The sequence below is a fragment of the Stigmatopora argus genome, chromosome 4 (genome assembly GCF_051989625.1).
Source record: "Stigmatopora argus isolate UIUO_Sarg chromosome 4, RoL_Sarg_1.0, whole genome shotgun sequence".
In the NCBI taxonomy this organism is placed as follows: domain Eukaryota; kingdom Metazoa; phylum Chordata; class Actinopteri; order Syngnathiformes; family Syngnathidae; genus Stigmatopora; species Stigmatopora argus.
The window spans coordinates 20,319,843-20,335,918 of NC_135390.1; the positions used below are offsets into that span (position 1 = coordinate 20,319,843).

The window sequence follows — 16,076 nt, forward strand, 5'->3', positions numbered from 1 at the left end:
TTCATGTCAGTTAAACCATTTTATTACAAAGATGCGATTACAAACTCCCACGAATTTAACTAGCAAAGGTTAACGTCATAATCGCTCGAGATTAAGATCTATGCAAAATATTACAGCTGAATTTTCATTTTGCAATATCAATCGCCTTATTGGTAGTTTAGTGATGTCACAAAAAAAAAACTCAAGTTTCAAAAGGAAAACAAATTACTGCTAGAAAGGTCCCAAAATAAAGTCATGTAAAGCAACGCAATATACACAAAGAAAGAATAAAAATAGAAATTCTTTGAAGTCACCCGCAGAAGGGAAGAAGAAGAAAAAAAAAGGTGAAAATGGCCTCCACACTAATCACTGAGTGGAAGGAAGGAAGTCGCAGTTAGAGAGCACTACCGTCGCTCGGAGTGTTTTCAACCTCTGGTGCTTCCGTCGTTCAAATCAGTCAGAAAAGATAGTAGAGTACCACTTGTCATTAAGTCGCCCCTTGACTAAAAACTAATTTTTTTTAATTATTTTTTTTTTTACTCCGTCTAACTGGGGGGAAAAAGCCCCAGGAGGCCACGTGAAGTCAAAAGCAATTATATAATAATAAAAATCTCTTTAAAGGGAGGTGGAGGGTTCCTGCCCCATTTGTGGAGAACACTGCACTTTCAGCGATGAGGAGGAGACGGCTCAAACTACCCGTTTTGACTCTACTGACCTTTAAACTCGTTCTTTTTTTTCGTTGGTTGGTTTGTTTGTTTTTGAAGGCACAGTCGCCACCGCGGTCCCCTTTTAAGTCTCTTTGTACCTTCCCCATTGTCTCGATTGGCCACGGAACACACCGATGTTTTGATTTGGACCCAAACCCCCGCCCCCCCCTCGCCCTCTTTGCGCGTTTACTCATTCCGTTTTGGTCTGCGAGCACTGCCCGTCTATAGCAGGACGCACTTCCTCTTGGTTTTGGTCTCGGGGGGCTCCAAGGCGGCCAGGATGGCCTCGTCGAACACGTTCTTGAGGCCACGCTGGGCGACAAAACAAAAAGGAAGTAGGCGTCACGCCACGCGCTTCCTGGTTCCCCTTCCCGTCTACTTAGCCTGGGCGTACCTGGGTGAGGGCGGAGCACTCCACGTACTTGACGGCCCGGAGGTCCCGCGACAGTTTTTCGGCGCTGTCGGGGTACAGGGGCCGCTGTTTGTTCTTGGCCAGCTTCTCGATGGTGTTGCTGTCCTCCCGGAGATCCACCTGAGTCCCCACCAGCAGGAATGGCGTGCGTGGGCAGTGGTGGGAAATCTCAGGAACCCACTGTCGGGTGTGGACGGCAGATAACAGGGTCAAAATGGAACATGTTCTACCTCGGGCTAAGATCTAGTTTATCGCGAGTAGACGTCCAATTCATTTGAAGTGACAGGGTGGCAGGAGACGAATATTAGTTCGCTCGCTCGCTGCCAAACCTTCTATTTCAAATGGATGTGACGTCGATGAGTTAAAGCCGTGTCTAACCGAGTCTACGTAAGAATCACCGTATTTTTCCGATTAAGTCGCACTATCATCACATTCTGTTTCAGTTCTTTTATTTCCGGAAAAAAAACTTATTGGAAACCAATTGCTATTGAAGCATAATCTTGGCCCAATATATTCACTGCTAGCTGACTTTTTTTACAGAAAAGTATGAATTAAGTCATCGAATCTAATCTAATGTATGCAAGCGTTCTGGGGTGGAGGGTTCCATCCCAGGTGTGGAGTTTGCATGTTCTGCCCGGCCTTGTGTGGGTTTTTTTCCGGGTGCTCCGGTTTCCTCCCACATCCCCAAAACAGGCATGCTAGGCTAACTAGTTGAACACTGTAAATTGCCCCAAGGTGAGTGGAATGGTTGAGCGTTTCCTTGTGCCCTGCGATTGGCTGGCCACCGATACAGGGCGTTCTCAGGCTGGGATAGGCTCCAGCACCCCCCGTGACCATTGTGGGGATAAGGGGGTTCAGAAAATGAATGAATGAATTGTGCTTACTATGTGCATGCTTTCATACTCTAATTTTGGACTTGATTAAATGACAGGAATTCCAAGTCGTCGAATATAAAAATGCTATTGAATATTCTGATAAACGTAACATGTATATTTGTAAAACATGTAAATAAACAAAGGTCAACGTTTTAGCCCGATTTCGAAATAACCAACCTTCTCCTTGACGTTTTCAAATGACGACGGGGAGACGACAGAGAAGCAGACAAGGAAGACGTCTGTCTGCGGGTAGCTAAGCGGACGCAGCCGGTCGTAATCCTCCTGACCTGAGCACGCAGAATAAAACAATCCCGTTTTTTGTTTTTCTTGTCGGTTGGCGACATCGACAAATTCCAATTTCCCTTCAAATTCCTTACCGGCAGTGTCAAAAAGGCCAAGTGTGTAAGGCTCGCCGCCGATCATCACTGTCACTGCATAGTTGTCAAAAACCTGGGGTAAAAACAATAGAATTTGGACCACTTAGTTCCTCTCATACAAAAAATAAAAATAGATTTTACAGATGAGATGGCGCTTACCGTAGGCACATATTCTGAGGGGAACTTGTTGGTTGTGTAGGAGATGAGTAAGCAGGTTTTTCCCACTGCGCCATCCCCGACAACTACACATTTTATAGTCTGCATCTAGAAAGGTCAAACAAAAACATAGTAGAAAAGGATTAAAGTGACATCGGCGTTATTTTTCATAAGATGCCAATGAATTGAACTCAGGCTTCTTGATATTCTGGTGACAGAAAACAGCATTTTAGCTTTATTTTGGTTATTTTGGTGAACATTTGGGACAATCTCCAAATTTGAATGAGTTTTGAATTGCTCCAAAAATACTTAGTCCTAGTTAATAAATGCAACTGATTCATACAGATACAATCTCACTTATGACATGTCTTATCATTATCATGTTTTTCTGCGATGATAGTTTTGAAACAGGAAATAGGTTTCCACTTTTCTATCATTAAGTTTTATTTAATAGGTATAAAACACAATGGTTTATTTGCAGTGTCATAAAAAGGATGTAACAATTTAAAAAAAAATCCACCTGTATTCAAGTCATAAAATAATACACTGCTTTATTTCCAATGTAACAATTAGGCATGTTCCAATGACATATTTTCGCACCTGAGTCAGAGTCACCTGACGAGTACTAATCCGATACCTCAGAATTGTATTAAAAAAAAAAGATATTCAAAAGTCTGTTTTCCCCAATTAGAACACTGCGATTCCAATATTATCGACATCCATAACTGGTTATTGAAACAGCAGTGATTTTTATCTGTTTATCACAAATTGTTTTTTTAATTATGGCTAATCAAGTTGTTCAGACTCGATTACTACTTTATTGCTTGAGTAATGACTCACTGCCATTGAAGGTTCATCTGATCCATTTCGACTGGGAAGGAAGGTCGGTATTGATTGAACATATTTCCCTGACATTGACAGCAAAACATGTCCAATCCAATTTGACACGGGGGGCTGGCAGCAATAAATTACAATAAATCAATTCATTTTAAAAGCCCACCTTATTTTTAACCTGATTCTGACTAACTGGTGGGAAAAAACAATCGGGACATCACTCATAAAACATCTTAACAAGCAACTCTAAGTTATTATTTGAGTACTAATTCCCAAATAACTGTTTCTAATAGCGCAAATAGTTGTCATACCACAGATATTTGTGCAATTTCCAAAAGAAACCTCGCACGAAAAGTGTCAAAATAAAGGCCAAACAGGAAGGAAGATTGGGAAATAACTTCTGCCGTCCTCTTGCTTGTTATCACATGTCCATACATTTGCACAACATAAACCAGCATATTTTTAAAAACCCTATAGAATTACAATGCATTGTTTATGTGGTTTACAGGTACAATTTCCCCTTTCACGGTCTAAAAATTGAGCATTCTCCCTTCTAAGTGGCTTTTATTCACACCGGAACTTTCCTGGAGGTTATTTTTTACTTGCTAATCGCTCTTGTGCGAGTTTTCCATTTTACAAGCGTTTTTTTTTTCCTTTTCTTGCCGTAAGAGGATTTGCCCATGGAAAGCTCGTCATGCCAAACGTGTTAATACATGTACGAATATTTAAAGGAGGAAAAAAAAAGGCACATAATGACGAACGAAGATGACTTCCGCACTGGCCACATACCGAAGATGTCAAACAGAAAGAAACAATTGAGCTCGCAAAGCTAAACCCAACTTGGTAATTACAAAATAATAATTTATATGTCCGCATACATAAACATGCCATTATTCCAAAGCGTGAATATTAGCTTTTTTCAATCACCTTTGACCGCGATAAACGTCCAATTCATGCGACTCTTTTCATCCTTCCTGCCGAATTTAAATGAGTTTGTCACCAGTAGACGTCCAATCCATTAGAACTGGGAGGGTTGGCAGCGAATGAGCATGGATTCAATCGGTCTTAGTTCTAATAGATAGGACGTCTATCGTCGTCAATGGCAGCCAGTGAGTTAAGGCCACAATACAATGGTAAGACAATATAAAACAATTTTTTGAAGCATAGGAAGGATATCTTGTCGTATTTGCGCCAGTTAACGATTTTTTTCACCAGGATAAACATTGAAAAAGAGGCTAAATGTGGCAATTGGGACAAGTGCATCGATGTTAGCTACAGCATTACACAGAAAGACGGTGGCAAGGAAACGGCAACCGGTCGAATTAACTCACTTTTCTACCCGGTGAGGGTCTCAAATTGTGAAAAAGCTTTCCTAAGTGCGACTACTTGATGAAAATGCAGGAATGTTGGCCTTTAAAGCGGATTTTACAAGTATACTCACCGTTTTTTCCTTCCGACAGGTTAGGCGTTGGTTACATCCGGGTTTGAGGGTCGAAAGACTTTGGGCGCACGCGCACAAGAGACGCGACGCAATGTTGTGGCTCGAAGGGAGAAACAGCGCCCCTGAGTGGAAGCGGAAACAATTGACGCTGTAAAAAATAAAACAGAGGGTGCTAATATGAAATATGCAAATATGAACTGATTTCTGGATTTCTAAGGGATTCGTGACTGTTTATCAATAGTTTTCATGGGTGAAATATTTGAATAGTCAAGGGGCTAGCTAGAATTCTGTATAAATATAAAGGGTGTGGGTATATTTACTTTTACGTTGAAAATCCCCAACCAGATGTAGCAGCGGTCTAAAAAGGCGTTCGGTAAACTAAATTACCTTCTCTTTGTCAAAAATCTGACTTCCGTTTCTCATGTTTTGTTCGGGTTTCTGGAATTTGCCATCCCGGCTTTACAACGAGTTAGTCTGCCGCTCCGCTTCACCAAAAGAATTCCGAACAACAGAGTCACCACCATTTTAATCCGGGACTTGGGGTTCGAGTACATTCTGTTGTCGTCCGTAGAAAACAACATCTATTTACCTAGCGTGCTAGCTGGCTAACAGCAGCCAGCTGAGTTGCATCACCGATCCCCGAACATGTTTCGATATCTCAATGACGTCGACGACGATCCCTACATGCTGTGAGTACACGCAACAAAAATTGAATTTAATGCATTTTTCCCCCGTTCAAGCACGTCAGGCCGTAGTGTGCTTGGAAGAAGCTTACTACTCGTCCTCTGGCCTGCTGGGTTCCATCGGACCCGTTTTGGAGCACGGTGACATCACTTTAAATCATAAATAAACTCAGAAAGGGGAGTTCCATTGCGATACTTTAGTGTTTTGAAAGGTGTCCTGGGAAAAACGTGGGTGATTGATGCTGATGTAATATCTTTGATTTAAAGTTGGGCTTTTGTGTTACAGGCTCGTGGGTCGTGGGTGTTAAATATTGCATATAAATCAGGACGTGCAGTGTGATGCATTTAGGGAGAGAAGTGCAGCGCTAAATTAATCAAAGTGAACTGACAGATTGATCCACGTATAAAAATGAGTGGTTTTTTTACAAGGACTAGCAAAGATGGTTGCTCAAAATGCTTCACTGTGTAAATCGCCATTTTCAGAATTACTACGTCTGAAAATAAGTGGTTTACGCGTAGGCCTCGCAGTTCTGGGGTCGTGGATTCGATCCCAGCTCACTGTGTGGAGTTTGCATGTTCCCCTGGGCTTGCGTGGGTTTTCTCTGGGTACTCTCGGTTTCCTCCCACATCCCAAAAACATGCAGGGTAATCAAATGGCCAAATATCGTCGCCGATAATCGGTCAAACTATAATTGACGGCGATTAAAAAGAACCACTGCAAAAAAAAGTAGAATCCATGTCAAAGTAATATCTGTTTTTGCTGAATACAAATTATTTTCCCATGTGAAACAAAAACTGCATTTCCATTCTAAATCCCCATCGGAGACAATGACACTCCAGTAGCTAAAGCACTGCAGTAATCCCTCGAATATCACGGCTTCACTACATCGCAGATTTATTTCTGGGGAATTTTTTAAATTACATTTTTTTTTTTTGAACAGTTCATAAAAATGTGAAAATCCACGCTGAAACTCGCAAGCGGAAGCCACTCCCCTGTCCTCCGCTTGCTACTAGGACTCAGCAATGAAGTAAAAAAATATATATATAATTTTTAATAGGGGTGACTCTACTTTGCGGTTTTTCGTTTATCGCGGCCATGTCTGGTCTACATTAACCGCGATAATCGAGGGATTACTGTACTTTATTTGCTAGTAACGCCATCCACGTTGCTTTCTTTGGCCCGTAGGGATCCCTTTGCTGCTCACAGGCAGCAAATGAGGAGCATGTTTGGACCATTCAGCATGGACCCTTTTGCACTCACGCCACAGATTCAACCACCTCGTGCGCCTCGGCGACAAGTATAACAGACTGAAAATCGTCATTTTCCAAAATCTTTCCGCTTACTTTTTTTTCTGCCTCTTTTTCCAGGCTGGTGCACTAACCCCGTTTGGCATGATGGGAATGGTGAGCGTCTCGAGCGCCTTAGTCTTGCGAGCGAGTCAGTAAAAATAGATTTTCAAAGCCTGCATAAGAATAGTTTTTTTTTTTTTATTGTTCGCAAGCTTTCGATGTTTTGACGCTCACGGCGTTCAAAAAAGATGACATTATTTTCACTGTTTGCAGGGTGGAGGAGGGTTCATGGACATGTTTGGCATGATGGGGGAAATGATGGAAAACATGGTGAGTCATTCAGAATGATAAAACGAAGGATTTGGTGGCTTCCAAGTCATCATCTTGTATTGCAGGAAAGGATCTCTGGTTCGCCCAACTGCCAGACTTTTTCTTCCTCCACTGTGATTTCTTACTCTTCTATGGACGCTGGGGCTCCGACAATGTACCAACAAACCCACCAAACAAGACACGGCCCAGGAGGGGTGAGAGATAATACACGCTCAAATAAACGGTGGCCTAAAACCACATTAAAGCAGTGTTTCCCAACCAGTGTGCCGTGGGAAATTGCGAGAACGCATACAATGTAATGTTTAGAGAGAAAAAATCCTATGAATATAATGAGATTAGAATTGAACGGTGACGAGGTTCAAATCAAAACATGATGAATGTTCAATTATAGATTATACTATTACAAGATTCAAATGGTGAAACAGTCATTTTGTTGCTTATTTTTCCTCTAACATGAACCGGAAGTTGTTTGGTTTTGACGGCATCAACTTTTGGCGACGTAAAGTCTGTGAGCACAATTTTTTGGGGTGTAAAATTAGGAGATTTAAGTCATCTTTCGAGAAAAGTCAGAAAATGGTGCGATTAAATACATGACATTACTTATTTTTACATCACAAATTGTTCACGGTCCGCAGACATCGACTTTTGGGGACATTAGGTCAGTGTGAAAAATTTCATTTTGGAGGTTTATGTGATTTCTGCTGGTAAAACTTGGATGAGAATGACTATTGTTAATATAGGCGACATCGTTTTAAATGAAAAGATAATCAGATGGTGGTGTCCATTGAGAAAGTGTGCCGCGGCTCAAAAAAGGTTGGGAAACACTTCATTAGAGGACTCCTAGTTTTTGTGTTTTACAGTAACACGGGGCAATAGACTTGCTTTGAATCGTCTTCCGCTTTGTGGTTATTGTTCATCTTAAGCTTGGTTGTAACTATGAGACATAGATGGATCATCGAAAATCTGAAAATATAAGGGATGTGTTGTCCTGTTGGAAAACGTGGTGTGTTTTTTTTTGTTTCAGATCCGTGAAACACGTCAGTCCATGCGAGACAGCGAAAGCGGCGTGGAACGTCTCGCCATCGGCCACCATATCGGCGAACGCGCACACATCATGGAGCGCGCGCGGAACCGTCGGACCGGAGACCAGGAGGAACGGCAGGACTATATAAACCTGGATGAAAGTACGTCACGGCTCCGTCGAGATTACGATGCTTAAACGTGGGGAAATAACAAGTGCAAACAAACTACAACCACCCGGCTTTGTCCCGAAACGTCTATTGGGCCCAATTGTTATTTTACGCCTATGAATCCTTCAGATACCTGCGATTGGCTGGCCACTGATTCAGGGTGTCCCCCGCCTGCTGCCTGTAGTTTGCTGGGATAGGCTCCAGCACCCCCCAAGCCCCTTGTGAGCGCTTTGGAAATTGTACGAATCCTTCTCCGGGAATGAGACCGCCTCCTTGCTGTTGACCACCCGAACCTTCTCTCCCACCAGCTGAGGCCGAGGCGTTCGACACGGAGTGGCGGACTCAAGCGGGGCGATACGCTCCCCCCAGCGCCCGGGGCCTGGACTACGGGCGAGACCGACGAGCGGGGGCCCAGCAGCTGGCGCTCACCGCCCCGCCCAGCAGCTCCCCGACCCCACCCGGCCACCGGCACGACTCCCCCCGACACCACCCGCCCCAGTCTCGCCCACGTTACGACTGGTGAGAGGTACGGGCTGTGTCTATTTTATGTTATATACAGTAATCCCTCGAATATTGCGGTTAATGTGGACCAGACGTGGCCACGAAGTAGGGTCACCCCTATTTAAAATAATAAAAATAAAAAATAAAAAAATCTTCAGTGCTGAGTCCTATTAGCAAGAGTGGCTTCTGGTTAAGAGTTTCAGCGTAAATTTTCACATTTTTCACATTCAATTCAATTGAATTGAATGTGAAAAAATTCAAACATGCACTTTGGAGTAGCACCACTAATTTCGTCATACGCAGCTGTTGTATAATGACAATATAGGCTTTTGAATCGAATTTGAATTCAAATTCCATTGAATCGAATTTGAATTCAAATTCCATTGAATCGAATTTGAATTCAAATTCCATTCAAAAGCCTTTATTGTCATTATACAACAGCTGCATATAACAAAATTAGTGGTGCTACTCCATAAAGTGCATGTTTCCCAATAAAACATAAATAAGTCATTTAAAAATCACATCCAGGCAAAGTAATTCTAAAATATTGCACAGTCCAAGATATTGCACATTGTTATTGGTTTTTTTATTATTATTTTATGAACATGAAAAAAATTAAAATTCTTCAGTGCTGAGTCCTATTAGCAAAAGTGGCTTATGTTTAAGAGTTTGAGTGTGGATTTTCACATTTTTATGAACTTTAAAAATATGTTTAATAAATTATATATATATATATATATATATATATATATATATATTTTTTTCCTAAAGTGCTGAGTCCTAGTAGCAAGCGGAAGACAGGAGTTGCTTCCGCTTGTAAGTTTCAGCGTGAATGTTCAAATGTTTAGGAATTTAAAAAAAAAATTTAAAATGTACAAGAAAAAAATCTGCAATATAGTGAAGACGGCCGTCCGTGAAAGTTGAACCGCAAAATGGCTAGGGATTACTGTATTATTATTATAAAACGGATGTAAATGATAACCTGCCCTAAAGTGACTCCTCCCCCTCGGCAGGAGCCCCGCCTGTAATCTTGAGCCAAACGGGAAGAAGCAGAGGGAAACACCGTACAGATGCTGTGAATTGAGGATCGTTCCAACTTCCTCGTCGATGTTTTAGCCGACCAGACTGTCAATACATAATCATGTGTGACACCCCCACCCCGCCCCTTGCCCACAAAAAAACAATTTTGTCCCCGCTCCTCGCCACACAAACAGGTGATAGTCTTAGAATGAGATTAATCTGCACACTCACACACTTGTACAAAAACATCCTCGCTTACTCCTCCGGATTTGATGTGTGTGTGTGTGTGTGTGTGTGTGTGTTTTTGCCCACTAAAAGTGCTCCAAGTATATACAGTGCATCCGCTGTACAGTTCGTTTTGTCTGTGAAGACACGCGAATGTGTCTGAATTGAATTGTATAATGTTGACTAAATTAGCTAGAGGAAAGTTAATTAAACATTGCTAGATAAAAAAACAGGCTGTGTCTTCTGTATGTTTTAGGCACTATTGAGATTGCTCAAACAATTTTACATTTGGAATATTTGCTAAATTCATTTAAAACATTGACAACGTTTACATGGACATGTGGATTAAAAGCCTGATGGCAATAAAAATGCTTCATGTGGAGCATTTAAAAACAAGCCCATTTCAATCATGATCGTAAGGCGAACGCGAGGGGTGCTTTAAGTGGATTGATAATCCGATGGCTGTGCCTGTAAACATTTTAATCCCAAAATTAGCAAAACTGAACTGCTCTGTACCTGAGATGAACAATTTGCTGGATATATTAAACAAATCTTCAAATTGTGGAAAGACCTGACTAGAAAAACAGGGAAAATGTGCTAAATAACAGCAACGTTGAAAGTATGTTTACCACAATGTGAGATAGAAAACAAAGAATACATGAACGATGATCCTATTTCTAGACCATTAACAATATGACCTCATTTCCCACCATTAATGGTGATAGCCATTTTGACTGTAGCCAAACCTCCCAATCCAGACAACTAACGAAGATGAAATCTATTGATTTTTACCTAAAAAAACAACTAGCGAAAGGCACAAACAACTTTGACAGTTGTTAATTTTACAACTTTAAAATGCCCCCGAGCTGTGGCTTGAACACCCCTGCTCTAATAGGTCACATACACGCACAGACGAACCAATGATATCCCTCCTCCGCTCGTCTACCAATGGCAGCCACGACTATTTTTAAAAGCACGGCTGCGTCACCTGTCTACCTGCGTGTTCATCACGGATCTCAGACAAATTTGAGGTGGTTCATTTTACAAATTTGACCTCCATTAGTACAGTGGTACCTCGACATACAAGCACCCCGACATTCGAGTAAAATAATTATCTCTAGATACGAGAAAAATTTCGAGATGCGAGAAAGCCAGGTGGCCAAGACATGAGGCTGTTTATCATTGTAGCGCACTGTCTTTTTTGCCGCATCTCTTTTGTGTATAACAGATATCTACAAGCACTGGGTGGAGCGTTGCATTTTTTCAGTGTTTTTTTCCCCCCTTAGCCTGTTAGCTCCCGTTGGCGGGGCGATCGCTAATTCAAGACTACTTCTCGTTGGCAAGTGGTCGTGCGTTATCCTATTGTGAGGACATTTGTGTGCATCATTTTTGGAATATTTTGAAGGGAATAATACAAAAGCAAACAGCCCTGGATAGAGAAAGTCAATGTGGAGGCGGGGCAAACAGCCAACCCGGCCGGAAGAACAAAAGGTATAAAAATGTAAAACAAAATTAGAATGAAGTATTTTAGTACTATTAAACACATTTTATTACTATTAAACCACTAGTTATGTGTTACTTTGTTAATAGATGGCAAATTAGAAGAAATAAAACATTGTTTCCAATCCAATATCCTGTTTTTGGTGGTTTTTTTCAGAGGGTTGGAACAAATTAATTTGTGTTTAGTTCATTTCAATGGGAAACGTTCGTTCGAGTTACGAGAATATCGACATACGAGCTCAGTCCCGGAACGAATTAAGCTCGTATCTCGAGGTACCACTGTACGTGTTACCCCAACAGAGGCCAAATAAACACGCAAAGTCGAGCACCGTCACGATCGGACCCCCCCGCTATTCAGCTCTACCTCCATCTTGGAGCCGCCATTCCTTTTCGTGACACCCCCCCACCACCAGTGACTCATCAGCCCCTCCCCCCTCTTGTTTCCCACTGCGTGCATCATACTCGCTCGCCCTCCTCATCTCGCCTTTCCCTCGTTCTACTCGCATCCTCTGGCGTCAAACGGGCAGCAGGTAAGAATTTCTGGGTTTACTCACTGGCTCCCTTCATCAGCCGTTCATCTTCTTTCTTTCTGTCGCAATGCCGGTGACGATTGGGCCGTGACGTTCCGGTTCCCGTGTGAGGATTCAGCATTTGCTGTCCTGCGGGAATAACACACGTCTGTCAAAAATACGCATTGTAATCATTGCTTTTGTATTCTTACAGGATGTCTATAGTGAATATTGTTGCCAGGGAGATCTTGGACTCCAGGGGAAACCCAACAGTGGAAGTAGATCTCCATACTGATAAAGGTTAAGAAAATGATCCTGTATTTGCATATCCAAGGTTGAATCCTTGTATGCAGTGACTAAGGATGTACTAACGACAGCCTTCATTAATCAGAATCGATATATCGATTGGTTAAATGACTATTGAATTGCTGATACCTGTCAACTTATACGTTTTTCCCGTATTTTATACATTTTTTGATCATTTAAAATTGTGTACGCCGTATCACAACTTTTGTACAGGATTTTTTAAGTACTTTTTTTTGTAAAACCGATCTGGTTTTACCCATTTCGACTCTAATCCGGATCATCTCGGTCACTGGTAGCAGACAAAAACGTCAACGTCGACTGCTAACATTGTTATGCTTTAAGGATAATATGTGCACACGCATTCCCCTTTCACAACTCCGCCCCTTTCACTATATAACTATAGTGCGTCAGCAAGCAATGTACCCAGACAGTTAAGCTGTCAGCGTCATACAGCGACATCTACAGACCCTTGAATTTAGTGCATACAGATTGGGCACCCCGTCCACTTTGGAGAAAATTTCAGACTTAAGTGCACCCTATTTGAGTAAATAAGTGCCCCGTTGCATTTTTTAAATCACTTAATAAGGGGAATTGCAATCATTAATAAGGGGGGCAATTGGCTGAGGTTGACAAGTATGAATTTCCACTCAAATGTCTTAAATTGTCAAAAATATCAGATCATATTCTTTTTTTTTCTTTCTGTTATGTATTACCGGAAAAAATGAAGTTGACGCACAGGATTCTACTCTAAATGCAAGTCGTGATTTTCACCCCAACCTAGGTCTGTTCCGCGCCGCCGTTCCAAGCGGCGCTTCCACCGGCATCTACGAAGCACTGGAACTCAGAGATGGCGATAAAACTCGCTACAAGGGCAAAGGTAAATTGCCAGCTGCAGTTTCTAATATGATCACTTGACTTATGTCTGAACAGTCGACTAAACCCCAAAATGAAGCAGTAAAAATACGGAGAAATTGCTCACAAATGCTGAGTCATGCTGTCACTGGGACGGTAGAAAGCAGCAGAAACAAGTAGATTTACTCTCGTTTCCCGGGAACAATGTCTATTACAGTAATCCCTCGAGTATCGCGGGCTCACTTCATTGGGGATTTTTTGGGGGAATTTTTTTTTAATAATTTTTTTTTGTAAGTTCATAAAAATGTAAAAATCCACGCTGAAACTCGCAAGCGGAAGCCACTCCCCTGTCCGGCGCTTGCTACTAGAACTCAGCACTGAAATAAAAAAAATAAAAAAATAAAAATAACAAAACAATGTGTCCTCGAGCTGTGGGGCCTTGAGGAGACGATGGGGAGGAAAAGTGTCTGTGGTCCCATGAATTAATTTATAGCCTTATTACTTATTAAAAATGCTTACAACACATATAGAAACATTCCATAATAAATCTAACAGGGTTGACCCTACTTAAAATTATTATTATTATTTTTAAAATAGGGGTGACCCTACTTAAAATTATTATTATTATTATTTTTAAAATAGGGGTGACCCTACTTAAAATTATTACTATTATTTTTTTAAATAGGGGTGACCCTACTTAAAATTATTACTATTATTTTTTTTAAATAGGGGTGACCCTACTTAAAAAAAATAAAAATAAATAGGGGTGACCCTACTTAAAATTGTTATAATTTTTTTTAAATAGGGGTGACCCTACTTAAAATTATGATGATGATTATTATTATTTTTTAAATAGGGGTGACTCTACTTTGCGGTTTTTCGTTTATCGCGGCCATATCTGGTCTACACTAAGCGCGATAATCGAGGTATATATATATATATATATATATATATATATATATATATATATATATATATATATATATCAATGTTTAAATGACGGCTACCGTTGACGGCAGTACACGTTCAATCCGTTTATACTTGGGTTGGCGCCGATCGATCGCTGCTAGCCCTCCCAGTTCAAATGGATTGGATGTCTACCGCCGTCAATGGTGGTGAATGAGTTGATCCCTTCTCTCTTAGGTGTGACCAAGGCAGTGGGTCACATTAATGACACTATCGGACCGGCCCTCATTCAGTCGGTGAGTAGGACCACGCCAATGTGTTCCAATGTGAGGAGGTTTCTCTTGTGAAGAGTGACACGTTTGTTTTGTTTTTAGGAGATCAGTGTCCTGGAGCAGGAAAAGCTGGACAACCTGATGATTGAAATGGATGGCACTGACAACAAATGTAGGCGCTTTATTCTAGAATTGGGGGGGGGGGGGCTTATACTCAAGTGCGAGTAATAAGCAGCTTGTTATTTAGTGTTTTTATGCTAGTTATCCAAAAATGCTGATATGTTACATTAAAAGGTGCCTATTTTACTTTTACTATTATTAACGTATCATTTTTGGGAAGTGGTTAGTGCGTCTGCCTTACAGTTCAGGGGTCCAGGGTTCGATCCCAAGTCAGTCCCCACTGTGTGTAGCTTGGATGCTCTCCCCGGGCTTGAGTGGGTTTCCTTTGGGTATTCTGGTTTCTTCCCACATTCCAAAAACATGCATAGTAGGCTGGTTCTGATTGAGCACTCTAAAAACTGCCCTGAGTTATGAGTGTGAATGGCCACCGATTCAGGGTGGCCCCCGCCTGGTGCCCGTAGTTAGCTGGGATAAGCTCCAGCACCCCCTGCGACCCTTAGCAGTTTAGAAAATGAACGAATGTTTCTTCTTGTTCTTTCTGCTAAATAAAAAAAAGGCCCTCAAAAATGCAAATTATACTCCAGTACGGCTTATACACTATATACTAAATTCTTATACTTAGGTATTTATACTTATTTCTTACTTATCTATACTGAAGTGTGACGTGTAGTCCAAAAAATACTGTACAGTACTTGTAATTTTCAAAAATATTTTCCAATATATTCATTTCTATGATGTAGATTTTCTTGTATTTTAAATGTATTTTTATTAGATTTTGTGTTAGGACAATCAAATAGACCGAGACACTGTTTGAGCATTTTGCATTTGGACTGGTTTAAATCTGAAAATTGGGACCCAAAATGTTTATTTGTGCCTCTTCCAGCTAAGTTTGGCGCCAATGCCATCCTCGGAGTGTCACTGGCCGTGTGCAAAGCGGGAGCAGCGGAGAAAGACGTGCCGCTTTACCGTCACATCGCCGATCTGGCCGGAAACCGAGACTTGGTCCTCCCGGTTCCGGTGAGGAAAACATTGCGTTTTCCGCTTTAAAGTGAAAATACGGAAGCTCCAACTTCTGTCCTTGATTTTCAGGCCTTCAACGTGATCAACGGGGGATCCCATGCCGGGAACAGGCTGGCCATGCAGGAGTTCATGGTACTTCCTGTTGGGGCGGAGTCATTTCGCGAGGCCCTGCGTGTGGGGGCGGAGCTTTATCAGACGCTGAGGGGCGTGATCAAGGAGAAGTACGGTCAAGATGCGACCAATGTGGGTGACGAGGGGGGGTTCGCGCCTAACATTCAAGAGAACAGTGAAGGTGAGAAATTTTATTTAAAAAAAAAAAATATATATATATATATAAGTAGTAAAATCTTTGTCAAGATTATTTAAACTTTATATTTTTATTCATTTACATTTTTTTTATAAAAACTACAAAAACAAACATTTCCAAGTTTAGTTTTCTTTTAAATATTTAGTTTATAGGTAAAAAGGTAAAACAGTCATTTTCTTTAGAATTTAAAAAAAAAATGTCATTTGTGTTTATTTACATTTGTAATTCTATAAAAGGGGTAGAAACGTGAATATTGTCTTTATA

General features: G+C 41.2%; 3 protein-coding genes across 4 annotated transcripts in view; 2 read left to right on the forward strand and 1 right to left on the reverse strand.

The window, feature by feature from the left end:
- Positions 1 to 12,176, reverse strand: cdc42l (cell division cycle 42, like). 2 transcript variants are annotated; one of them, XM_077598731.1, is made up of 7 exons: positions 12,075 to 12,176; positions 4,672 to 4,929; positions 2,510 to 2,614; positions 2,351 to 2,423; positions 2,151 to 2,260; positions 1,081 to 1,278; positions 1 to 998 (listed from the first exon to the last, which is right to left on the reverse strand). In XM_077598731.1, exons 3-7 carry the CDS (start codon positions 2,612 to 2,614, stop codon positions 909 to 911), a joined length of 576 nt encoding a protein of 191 aa, XP_077454857.1. In that variant the 5' UTR covers positions 4,672 to 4,929; positions 12,075 to 12,176; the 3' UTR covers positions 1 to 908. The 2 variants fall into 2 exon arrangements, with proteins under 2 accessions (XP_077454857.1, XP_077454855.1); XM_077598729.1 differs by having other exon boundaries at positions 4,782 to 4,929; positions 12,075 to 12,172.
- Positions 5,120 to 10,250, forward strand: mlf2 (myeloid leukemia factor 2). Its single transcript, XM_077598728.1, has 8 exons — positions 5,120 to 5,470; positions 6,651 to 6,762; positions 6,833 to 6,868; positions 7,028 to 7,084; positions 7,150 to 7,278; positions 8,109 to 8,268; positions 8,583 to 8,800; positions 9,789 to 10,250. The coding sequence occupies exons 1-7, from the start codon at positions 5,427 to 5,429 to the stop codon at positions 8,795 to 8,797; spliced, it is 753 nt and encodes a 250-aa protein (XP_077454854.1). The 5' UTR covers positions 5,120 to 5,426; the 3' UTR covers positions 8,798 to 8,800; positions 9,789 to 10,250.
- LOC144073135 (gamma-enolase) overlaps positions 11,973 to 16,076 on the forward strand; it is a 7,602-nt gene continuing 3,498 nt past the window's right edge. Inside the window, exons 1-7 of the mRNA XM_077598727.1 lie at positions 11,973 to 12,050; positions 12,244 to 12,329; positions 13,117 to 13,212; positions 14,331 to 14,389; positions 14,468 to 14,537; positions 15,369 to 15,502; positions 15,575 to 15,797. Of these exons, the coding sequence (XP_077454853.1) occupies positions 12,245 to 12,329; positions 13,117 to 13,212; positions 14,331 to 14,389; positions 14,468 to 14,537; positions 15,369 to 15,502; positions 15,575 to 15,797 (667 nt within the window). The 5' untranslated portion in view covers positions 11,973 to 12,050; position 12,244. The remainder of the gene's footprint in view (positions 12,051 to 12,243; positions 12,330 to 13,116; positions 13,213 to 14,330; positions 14,390 to 14,467; positions 14,538 to 15,368; positions 15,503 to 15,574; positions 15,798 to 16,076) is intronic.